This window comes from Fistularia commersonii, chromosome 16 (genome assembly GCF_037954325.1).
Source record: "Fistularia commersonii isolate RoL2024-O1a breed Wild chromosome 16, RoL_Fcom_v1.0, whole genome shotgun sequence".
NCBI classification, from domain to species: domain Eukaryota; kingdom Metazoa; phylum Chordata; class Actinopteri; order Syngnathiformes; family Fistulariidae; genus Fistularia; species Fistularia commersonii.
The window spans coordinates 14,217,190-14,229,430 of record NC_141299.1 but is presented as its reverse complement, the minus strand read 5'-3'; the positions used below and the strand labels follow the sequence as shown (position 1 = coordinate 14,229,430).

General features: G+C 37.4%; 1 protein-coding gene across 5 annotated transcripts in view; it reads left to right on the top strand.

The window, feature by feature from the left end:
* Positions 1-389: 389 nt before the first annotated feature.
* The window catches only part of LOC147226029 (arf-GAP with coiled-coil, ANK repeat and PH domain-containing protein 2-like), a 38,411-nt gene continuing 26,559 nt past the window's right edge, over positions 390-12,241 (top strand). For 2 of the 5 annotated variants that reach the window (XR_015107270.1, XM_086161614.1), the window contains exons 1-3: positions 399-986; positions 9,206-9,263; positions 11,729-11,848. Coding sequence is in view for 4 of the 5 variants with exons in the window: in XM_086161614.1 (XP_086017740.1) it covers positions 934-986; positions 9,206-9,263; positions 11,729-11,848 (231 nt within the window). In the remaining variant the exon portion in view is untranslated. Of the gene's footprint in view, positions 987-9,205; positions 9,264-11,728; positions 11,849-12,241 lie in introns of all 5 variants that reach the window. The other 3 variants (XM_086161616.1, XM_086161617.1, XM_086161615.1) reach the window with 3 other exon arrangements.

Below are 12,241 nucleotides of genomic sequence, written 5' to 3'. Positions count from 1 at the left end.
AACGACTCAAATAAAATTGTATGTTTTGTCTTGTGAACGCTTTCATACAAAATTTAAAAGAATTATGTTTCTGATAAAATCTTCAAAAATAAGCACGACGATGGTTGAACGTTTGGTCGACTTATCTCACGTCAACAGTAATTCCTCTATATCAGGAAGCCTGTCAAGTGACACAAAGATTGTTTATGCAACAACAGAGGTGCTACTCTCAACCTACTTCTTGCGGAAGAAATTCAATGAGGATTAATACGAAAGTGCAGTGCTCAAATATTACATTTATACATATTTTGCACAAAAAAAAAAAAAAAGTCAAGTTGTATAATCTCTCGTTTTTTCCTGACAGATTGACGATTTTTATATTTATTTTATTGTTCAGTGAAAGTTAATCTCACTGTACATTGATTCATATTCAAATATTCCTCCCAGCTTTTTGTTGCAAATAGAAACAAATATATACAGTTACGCATGTATAAAAAATACGATTATACACACATACTCTTCCACAATGCTGAGGGAGAAACGGGCCATCTGTTTCTTGCAGCTCAACTCGAGTTGTATAGACGATCTTCGTGTAAGTCTGTAGTATCAGCGTGGAAGAAAAGCGGTTTTCCCCCGAGCTACCGGACAACACTCTCCGATCCTTGGACTGACCGCCCTTTCCCAAGTCGTTCCGTGGCGTTTTGGCACCCTCTCTCGCTTTCACATTCATCTTAAAGTCGTTTATGGTTGCATCCGTAGGCGATTGTAATCGTAGCTGCTGGCCTCCGAGGCTAGCTGGCCGACGGAGCGGTGACAGAGTGCAGCCAGCTGGTCCCACTGAGGTACATTAACGTTAGCAAACAAGCTACTGTTAATTAGCCGCTGGGACTGAGCTTGGATTACTGGCTTAATCGAACCGTGCGTAACTCCGCGCCCCGAACTCCTTGCGGCAAAATGAAAATAACTGTGGATTTCGAAGAATGTCTGAAGGACTCCCCGCGGTTCAGGTGAGAGAATACAACCCTAACACGTCCTCCTTCATTGTTATTCACTTGTCGCACAAGAAAGTATCCTGTTAGCTATGTGGAAAGCAGTATGTGTCAAGCTAGCTGTTTGTTTGCTCCCTGCCAGTCCTCTATTTTTGTCTCTTAAGAAAGCTGGGGCCCGGCGGGACGGCAAGCAGACATGTGAAATAGCGGCCACTTCCAGAGCTTCTTAACTGGACATAAATTATGCAAAGATTAGGCTATGTATTAAATATGAACGCAAGAAGTCACTGTCTGTTCTACCAGCTCGCTTTTACCTTTGTTTGAAATTGCACGCCTTCGCTATGAGTTATTACACAGCAGCATTTAACTGTTATGCTACTTTTGATTCATTTCGCTAGAATAACCCCACTGCAAATACTTTTTTTAATGTATATTTATTCAATTTGAATGCTCTAAAAATGGTGGGTATGTTTTAATACATCTATATATAACGTGTTGTTAAAAGTTTACATAAAGAAGTAAGTTATGATTTATTTTCCCTCCTGTTAGCTGAATGCTAGATTTGAACGCTAGATACAGCATTAAAAGGAAAAACTGGTGGGTAAAAAAAAACAAAAAAAAAAACTGGTGGTTATGTTCAAGTACATCTATAAAGTGTTGTTAAAAGTTAACGGAAAGAAGTAAGTCGTGATTTATTTTCCCTCCTGTTAGCTGATGTTGTACATTTCAGATGGATATAGGATCCCAGAATAGTGACTTGTCATAGCTGTTGAAACTAAGTGTTTGGAATGTCAGGTGGTTTAGGTATGTGTTGTATCCTTAGCAACAATGTCACATTTGACATCATCACTCTACCTTACTGTACACATAAAGCCTTGTTCAAATTGGATGCTTGCTCTTGACTTCCTCTTGGCCGGCTTGGCATTTTTTGAGATTTGAGAAAGCGTTTCTCTCCTTCCTCCCTCTACCCCCCCACCCTTTTCTGCTGCAACATCCTCCCTCACAACAACGAGGAACAGATGTTAGAAAGTTGTTTTTTATGAAGAATGGAGCAGTTTTCCCCCCTCAATGTCAAAACATTTCCTATGGGATAACATTCAGGGTTTTTGAACAAAAGGACACATAATTGTCTGTATTTTCACACACTCTGCATATAACAAGAATCAGTAGAGAAGGATTGGAAGGACCACAGTTGATTGTTTTTATTTCGGTCAGTCCTGCTAATTAAATGAGAAGTGTCATTGCCTAAGTATCTACTAGTGTTCAAAAAGGCTTGGACCTTATATTATATTGGGCTTCTAGTTATAAAGTGTGACTCAGCCTGGGAATCAGTCACATGCTCATCATCATACATACAGAAAGGTCTGATTGACTTCTTAAGGCGGTGAACTTAAAGTGAAGTTCACCAACTGTTGATATTGATGTTAATCATAAAAAGCTGGGAACTGACGCCACAAGCATCTGATATCTGTGTCACTGACTGAAAGAAAATTGCTTTATCCATGACTGATACCTGATACATTTTTTCCCCCTGAAATCATCTCGTGTATACAAGATCTGTGATTATTGTGATCCACTTGTTTTATTAGGATCAGGATGACAGTTCAACTAATACACACACTAGACTCATGCGCAAACAAGGGTTTAAAGCATTGTGGCTTTTCTAATCAGGTTGTCCCTAAGATCTCCATGATGTCTCTGGTCATGTAGTGTGAACAGACAGAACTATGATTCACCTGCGGGGGTGGAGATGCCTTTTTGTTATCTCCTTGGAGTAAACCATTTCTTCAGAGTCAAGCTGCCAGTGTTCGTTAACAATCAGGTTACTGTTATGTGGAACTTGGTGTTTTATCAGTAATTTATCAGCCTCAATTTAAACTATTTTGATAATGGATGAATCATTCAAAGTGGTTTAAAAAGAGTTTTTGCTTCTTTTTCTTATTTACTTGCATAAATCTGTCTGCTTTAAAACCAAGGATTAGTCAGTCATCATCAATATTCTTTATTTATGTTTACAATATCATCTTAATTATGTGTTTCATAATACATGTTATGTCAGTAACAATTAGCAATTAGCTTTTGCATCTCATTAAATCAGCATAAGGAACTCTGCACCTTCTGTTAACATGTCATAATCAGCCATTTCTCAGAAACCTGTGCAGTCAGAAGTCCATCCTTAGCCACGTCTTCTGTGACCTTTGCCCTGCAGGAGAGTCATCGCTTCAAGTTTCCTCACGCTACTGCAGGCTAATCCTGTGTTCGGACTGATCAGGGATTATTGCACTACAGTTTTCCACTCAAACCACTACTTTGATTTTTTTTTCCCCAACCCCCACTCTTTGTGTTTAGACAGAGAGGAGGACATAGTAGGAGAGCAACAGAGAGGATGAAAACATGGAATATACACCAGTGCGAAGCAGTTTTCATTTGTCAAACATCTGTTTCCATTTTGGTGTTTGCTTTCAATTTAGCGTCTGAGAATATGGAGCCCCCAAATGTAGTCAGGGTTGTTTTCAAGTGGTAATATGGGACAACCAATTTTTTAAATGCGTTTTTACCCATATTTTAGTTGAGAAATTGTTTTGATATAAATTGTGCTTTTATACTGCAGGAGATGTGCTATGGATTTTTTTTATATATCCAGTAAACCCCGTTAGCCCATAGAATTACTAGAAATGCTCTGGATCCTGTTCAAGGATGAAATTCCCATTAAATGTTTTTGAGATCTTTAGAATTGTATGTACTTATACAACTGGGTCAGAGCTGAATTACTGTTACAACTGATGTGTGGTGTCCAGCCTTAATCCAAGTACAATTACGATAACATCAATAGATATGAAATTACAAGCTCCTGATGTTACTCTTTTTTTACCAAGTAAGCTAATATCTTTATCATGGGCCTTTTTTCCCCCAGATCTCTGTTTATTCTCACTATTACAGCTTGATAGCTTCATCGTGATTGATGCTGTCTTTTTTCGATCTTGGCCCTCTTGCTAAATATGTCATTGGTCTAGAAGCCTCCCTGTGGCACTTTTTTCCGCAATTTAATTTGATCGAGCTGTAGTCTATTTCCTACTAATAATGACAATTAATGCTTGTCAATTTTGAGAACGAAGACTACTGCAAGAGTAATACCTCTAGACAACTTATAGGAATATACGCCACACTAACTATAATCTATAAAGCACATATGATAGTTTATTTGAATATTTACAGATAATATGAGTACTTAATCTTCACCTTTTCCCGATGACGTCACACAAAGGATGAGGATGTAAATGTGAAATCCCCTTATGATGTTCACTCGTCACAAGGGCAAAATTTCCAAAGAGCTTATGAAAGCATGTATCTTTGAATACTGACCTCACCTTGTTGATGTTTTTGAAGCTTCTACTTCCAGAGGTGGGTTTTTGCCACAGTCCGTCGGGCCTCCATATCACCGCTGCTCCTCGCTCAAACAATTACAGGATCTACGTCACAACACTGAACTCACCCCATTCTTCACATTTCGAACCACAGTAACAGACTCCAAAGTATCAAATTGCTTGCCACTATCACTGTCATTTCAGGTCCTTGGAATAATGCCTATTCATTTTTATTTAGCTACCAGCAGGGCAGGAATTCAAATGTAAAGTAAAACAATCATGCAATCACCACATATAATTTCTTCCGCGTATATGCACGCACAAGAGAGAATTAGCGCCTAGAGAAAGATGAGACACCAAAAAGTCCTGGACATTATGCAAGATATCATACGAAGACATCAAAGAAGCTCTTAAAGAGAGAGAGACAGTCGGCCAAATCTTAATAGGATTGGCTGCAGTCATTTATGTCAGCCTGGGGCCTGTGGAGTGTGCAACTTTATGATAACGTTTTGTCAGGAAATTGAGAACATGGAAACTTTGTTCATTAAAAAAATTTAAGATTAAATGACTTGTCAGAAAAACTGCTGATGATGACAGTAAGAATTACATTATATGAGGATTTTCGTCGTCTTTGGAGTATAAGGCAATTGAGATCTTACTAGATGCATTTATGGTCAAAAGAATTACTGATTTCTATTTGCTTATTTGATGTCTCCCAAATGTGGACAGGCAATTTTGAAATATTGTGTCACATGCCATTTCGATTCGGTGCATGAGCTGCTTTTCAGATGAAACGTGTAATTTTAGCAAGTCCTTACATAACGTATAATTTCCATCGTACTCTAGGCTTGCCCGGTTCATTCCTAAATCAAATGAACGACACTGAACTTCTTAAACCAACTGAAATGTGACCAAATATCAACATTTAAATGACACTGGTGGCCCAGTAGGCTAGGGAATATGGATATAACAAACTTGTAATAATTTAGATGTAAAATTAGTGTTTTATTTGGGCATCTCGGCTTACAATTGGACTGATACTGAATTGCATGTGAGGCCCGTACTGGATAATAAAATGGGTTGACTGATTAGTTAGGTTCTGCTGTCCCCAGCATCAAATTCTCGTGACTACTCAGACAGATAGCTTGTCAGAGAACCATGTGACATGATTGAACAGCTAAATCTGAGATATCTTTAACTGTAAAACTTTGGGTAAATATGTCAGCAGTTATTTAGATCCCTATGCTATAGCAGCTTAGGGATCTCTTCCTCAGAAATGTGAAGCATATACTCGTCCATGATAACCCGTTGGACTATTCACTATGCGTGCAGGGTGCTGCCAACTCGCTGGCCTTTAGAAAGTGAAATTTCATTCTAATTCCCAAAGCTGCATTGTCCTTTTAATTTCATTTTTTATGGTCATTGAATTGCGCAAAGCAATTATGTCTCACGGGTTTGCAGATTTGACGGTGCAGTCCGGAGTTTTTCAAATGTAGAGATAGTTAGGCTTTTGCTGCTGTTTTTTTTGTGGGATGTATAAAAACCTTGACTAAACTATATTTCTTTGAATGCTTAATCAAAGTACTTAATAACTTTATTTCATACATTGTTCTGTGCAAAACATTCGTGCTATGTCTTCCAGTTGTCGCAAAGATGTAATTCAACTGCTTGATAGACTTCTTATTGACTACAGCAAGCAGGTTAAGAGTCCTGATAACTTGTTCCTTGTTGTAAAATACACTTTTCTTTATTGTGCTCATTGCAATGTGTGAATTTTAAGCCTTTTGTATTCATCATGCTGAAGAGAAAAATCAATAAAATGAAATAAATAAAGATCAAATACTTTCTGCCAGCTACAGTTCATAAGTTGTTGCTATCTTTGAAAAGGAAGTATGAATGTCATCTGACTAATATATTTCAAGCAGTTGGCTTCACACATATACGATTCTGGAAGCTGTCCATTCCTCTTACCAGAAGTGATGTGATAAGTAGTCCCGTGCTCTCTCTTGGTCAACTTATAGAGAAGCAGTGCCTAAATATTCACTCATTGATGCTGACTTGGCCTCTTTCTCCCTGATGTGGTTTTCAAAGCTGCCTTTTTCTTCTTCACAGACTGTACTTCTTTTCACATGTAGTGTTTTATTTATGTCAGGCTTCAGTCTTGCACTCAACAGCTAAATCTAGGATGTCTTGATTCTCATATTCATACATTGTGTTTTTTTTCCAGTGAAATCTACTTTAATAGTGTTGTTGACTGTTTTTCTTTTAGAAATTCCTCCTTGTTCTGCAGTAATGGTCCTAAGTGAATGCAAACATCAAAGATACCCTAATTTGCATATTTTGATACAGTTTAATTGCAGGAACAGCATCAGCCCTCAAATAAGATTCAACAACAAACAAAATAATTATGCTTACTGTGATGATAATAGTCTGTTTTGGTTTATTTTCTTTGACACTTAGTTTAATGGTTGTGAACATTTGAAGACATGTTATTGGGCTTGGGAAAACTGTTATTATTCAGTCATTAAGTTTAGATGACTGAATTATCTGTTTTCACAGTTATCATTATCTGTGAGTGTTGATGAATTTGAATGCCTTGGGAGAGTGTAAACATGATTTGGGAGGGTATCAGCAGACTACTGTATTTTTTTACTCTAGAAATATCAGTGAAGTAGTGGTACTCAGTACTATATCAGTACTCTTGGTCATTGGTGTGGTTTTAAGCAGTTTAACAGAGTCCCGACTAACTTTATTACAAAGATGTTATAGTGTCTTCGACTCGAATCTATAAAAAACAGTTTTTTAGATGAATATCTTTAAGAGCCTTTAAAACAGGGCGACAGTTTTAAAATTTAGCTTGTTATTGGGTTTGATAAAAAATTATACAATCTAAATGTTATATATCTTCCAGCATGCCAAAAGTTCAGTTAAATGTAATAACCTATGGTCATCGTAGTGCAAATACTCAAGTGAGAATGCCTTTTCTTGCAAATTCCTCTCACACTAAGTAGGTTGTTGAAAATACTTGGGGATAAGTTGGATTATATAACGAAATGAAACAATGTAGGAACAGTCTGGCTTGATATTGACATGGCCTCCATTGGGCCCAGATTAACTCTATCGGTTGGCTTAATGATCACAATAAAATTATCAAATTAGGAGTCAGTGACTTCGAGTGCTCTTATATATATATATATATATATATATTTTTTTTTTTTTTTACATAATTTTTATTTTGTCTGGCCCAATCATCCAGAGTTTTATATGTGCAGAGGACTGCTCTAAAACTCTCCAAGGGATGACTGTTGCTTACTTGACAACTTATACAGACTTATAAGAATAGTAAAATCTAAAATAACTTGTTTAGAAAATGCATTCCAGTCTCCCTTTGACCTGCACTTCAAACATCTTGTCTTTGCCAAAGGTTTATGATGTTAAATTTAAATATTTTTTTGATTTACAAACAGATTTTCTAGGCACTTCATTCCAAAGGCAAGTGTGTATTTATAAGGGTCTGTTTTTTGAGAATAATTGCATTACATGCAAATGAGAATTAAGTCTGTGTCTGTTATTCTTCTAATGATTCATCAGTACTTTGGTCATGTGCATGCTGGAGAGGATCTAAGATTTTCACTTCACTTTCATTGTCAGGGTTCATTTGCTGCTGATCTTGGAAAATTACTTTTACCATCTTATCCTGCGCGTCGAAATATCCAGGATTATTAGGGAATAGCCACTCTGTGTTACATTCAAGGTGAAAGCATGTTTTCACCGCTTACTAAACATGTATTTCCCGATGTCAGCCCATTAAGTTAAATACATTTTTGACCATCACTGAGTGGTTATGTGTAAGCCCTATAATTGAGTTAGTTTTGGGCATTATTAAGTGATGCAATATTCATTTCACAAACCTGTGATTGCACTAATTCCATTTACACTCATTGCTGTGTTCATGCGATCTATAGATACAGAAAATATTGGAAAATAAGCCAGATATTTCTCAAGGTCAAACAGTCAAGCCCATCTGGATGAATATGGGAAATACATCAAGAGAATGATATCCATGTAGCCACATGCCATGACTGCAGTTCCTCATGAGAAAGTGGAGGTTTTTATTGCTTATAACCCTGCTCTGCCCTCCTTGTCTGTTTAATTTCTCATTGTTAAGCTTGCTGACAAAATCTGAAACCAAACAACTGCAACAGAACTCTTGTGAGCTGAATTTTGTGTATTCTGTGTTCTCTCACAACATAGACTTAAACTTGCTATATTCTGTGGGCTCCAAAAATTGGCTTTAAGATTCTATTGTCTCGACTTGCTGAATAACAATCTAAATATCTATTATTTTTAAATAGATGTTATTGGATCATCATGAAGCACGTCATCTATTAAGTTATAGGTTAGCTGTGAGCACCAGCGGTTAAATGCGTCCAGGTCCAGGCTATTTTCTACAACCATGAAGGCTATTTATGAACTCAATGTATGTTGCTTTTAAGTGAATCAACTTACTATGCATTTAGAGTACAGTAAGGAGCAAAATTAGTGTTTGCATCACAAATGTCATTGTCAGCTATGGACACATTGGTTCAAATGTCATTGTCAGCGATGGACACATTGGTTCAAATGTCACTGTCAGCGATGGACACAGTGGTTCAAATAACTGAAAGGCTTGGCACATTGCTGGAATACTGTATATTACGAATGCCATAAAAATATCTGAGCCATTCTTGTGCTACACTGTAATAGTGTGTCTATTTTTGGTTTGAACACGTATTGTCATGTTGACAATAATCCATAAGGACTACTCTGACTGTCTTTTCACTGGGTCTTCCAGCTGTGAACTAAATGCCTTTTTAAAATTTGTCTCCATAGAGCCACCATAGAGGAAGTGGAGGGGGATGTGTGTGAGTTGGAATCCAAGCTTGACAAAGTGAGTACCACCCATGAAAAACATTGCTTAATTGTTCATTTGTTCCCTCAGAGTGAACAGACACTTTAACTGGGTATGCGAAAAGAGGGGGTATTTGAAGGTTTGTGGCTGCAGTGACGTGGAAGTAATGCACTTCTCTGTTTATCTCCAACTCTGGGGGAATTTAAAGCCAGCATTAAATTCATTCTTGTTGCCAAGTGTTTTTGTCACACTTTAGTCACATTTTATTGATCAAGATGTTGATATTGGTGCAGCCTTTTGGGCCTTTGTGCTGGTTTCATCCACTGATAAAGAACCCACTGATTTATTCTTTAGCCGAGCGATGATATCAAAGAGGGGTTGGATGTTTTGTTTCAATCGATGGATTAATCAGTCAGTCAATCAATCAATCAGTCACCTTTATTTATGGAGCAGTTTATGGCAGAAATCGCAAACATAATCAAAAGTTAGAGTTCACAATTATAACATGTAATTTCTAAAACTTATAACATACAGTTCTTCTGATTTACAGAAGGATGATAGAAATGTTCTTCAACACTGAGGTCTGGTTCTGAGCACACGTTGACTCCCCTTTACCTTTGCACAATCATTTTAAGGCAAATCAGCTGTTGAGTTATCATGGGTTCTTTTGTTGTTTGCTCTGATTACATTTCACTTTTAGTTGCTTCAATTCCAGTTAACCTCCCCTTGCTCACATTTGTGTGCTGAGGTCCTGAGTTTTCTGACAGGAAACTGAGCTCTCCCTTTAATTGGTCACTGCATCAGACTAACCGAAGGGAGAGCTTTTTTTTTTTTTCAAGAACTTACGGTTTCAATTTTATCTCACGCATACGATGCAAACCTGACAGTAGTTTTCCAAGAAGGGCAGTGTGTGAAACTACATTCTAGAATAAGCCTGATGAAGCATCAAACAGGCATTTAACCAAACAGCGTTTTTGTGCAAAGGCTATTTGAAATTTTCCCATTGTGGGACGGTTAAATGCACATTCTAGTCTATTCTGTTATCGTTAGTTGAACCCATGTGTGATACAGCAATGCTTCTCCAGTGGATTCACCGCACAGTAATTGTGTTGATGAGTTTATCATGTGACTGATGCAGAAATATGATCAGCCATTGGCGAGGAAGGGTCATTTTTAGTATGCAGAGCAAGATATCAAAAACATCTTGCTCAAAATGATTAGATTTGGTTCCTCTAAACTGAACCGAACACTAAGATTTGTGAAGAATCGTGTCTATATAGTCCCACCCTCCTCCTTACCCCAATCACTGTGACTCAGCTCCAGCTTCACTTCCCCTCTTGCTCTAAAGAGGAAGGATCTTCTATTGATGGGCCAAGTCGAGAGAAAGGGGGTAAAGAGACAGAGTTCATTATTTGGGAGGCATTTTCTCAGTGTTCCCCAAGAGGAAAAACATGAAAATATAGAATGATATTTGTGCAGAATATAAATGAATATATATGTATATATGTTTGTGTAAACACATGTGTGTGTTGGAGATATCTGTCTGTCTATCTGTCTGTCTGTCTGTCTTTATGATGATACGGTCTGTTTGTGTGCACGTATGTTCCTGTGTTGTGTGATTGTGTTCTATTTTTTTACCATTTGCAAGATGTTGCAATATGCATTATGTTATACAAAGCTGTTCACTGAAACTTTCCATATGATAATAAAACCGGCAAAACAGCCCTCATTACATTTTGGGGGACTAAGATTTTTAGGAGCCCTCTAGTTAATTCTGCTATCCAGGGAATGCGCTCGCAAGTTTTGCAACAGCCAAATGCATAGAATAACAGCAAAAACATGAAGTCGATGATGAATTATTTCCCTCTCATCATGTCTTTTCATGACCCGAGAGAAAGAAGACTTAATTAGGCAGTGACTCAGAATCCAGGATGTCCCGTGTCACCTCTCAAATATCATGGAAGAAGATGTAACATATGGAGATGTTTGGCTGCAAATGAAATTGGGTCATTGATGTTTAGTGATAAAGTTACATCTTTTTAAACTTTAAACATCTCAATATCTTTGCTATGGAGCACCACAATTTAAGCATTAAACCAGATAAAAATGTAAGTGTGTGTGAGTATTTTCATCCAATTGGTCTTGGTGTTCTGAAATTTGTAATCATGTATGAAAATTCATTTTGTGGTGCAAAAACCTTTCATTTCATAAATGGTTCTTCCTGAACATAATTCAAAAATCAGGAAATTATTTTTTGGGGGGGCCTTATGGGTTGATATTCAGCCTTCTTTGTTGTATATGTGGATTAAGTCTCAGCACCATCTCTGCGGAAGTAGATGGAGAACTGCCAGCCTCTGCTTGTGTTTACATAACCTTGAATTATCTGTGCCCTCAATGAGTCAGAAAGGAGAACAGTATCTGCAGTTGAAAACCAGAAAAAATATTTAAAATACCCCCCCCCCACACACACACACCATTATCTGCCCTTTTTTACTTTCTTATAGTTGGTGAAGTTGTGCATTGGGATGATTGATGCTGGGAAAGCATACAACGCTGCAAACAAACAGTTTGTCAGTGGGATCCGAGAGCTAGCCCAGCAGTCCACCAAAGATGAAGTCATTGAGGTAAAAATTGATAGCATTTGCCTACGTCTTGTTGGTTCTCTGAAATGGTCTTACATTATTGAAATTACATAACATGTGTTTGTGATCACATGTGTTTTCATCCTTGCTTTTATTACAGCATTGCATATATTTTGATTTGTTAATGGCTTAAAAAAACACTTGTCTATTGTGGCACCGAATTAATTCACTTTGTTCTGTATTTTCCACAGCCACACTAGCACTTCCTGTCTGTCTTTGTATGTTACAATGGCTTTCCCTTGGGTTTGCATTAGCCAAAAGAATTATTTCCCAAACTGATGCTGTAGACTAATATCCCTGAAACCCCCTCTTTATGACAGGAGAGTGTGTTTCTTTGATAGAGGTCATTGAGTTGCTTAATTTTATTATCATATT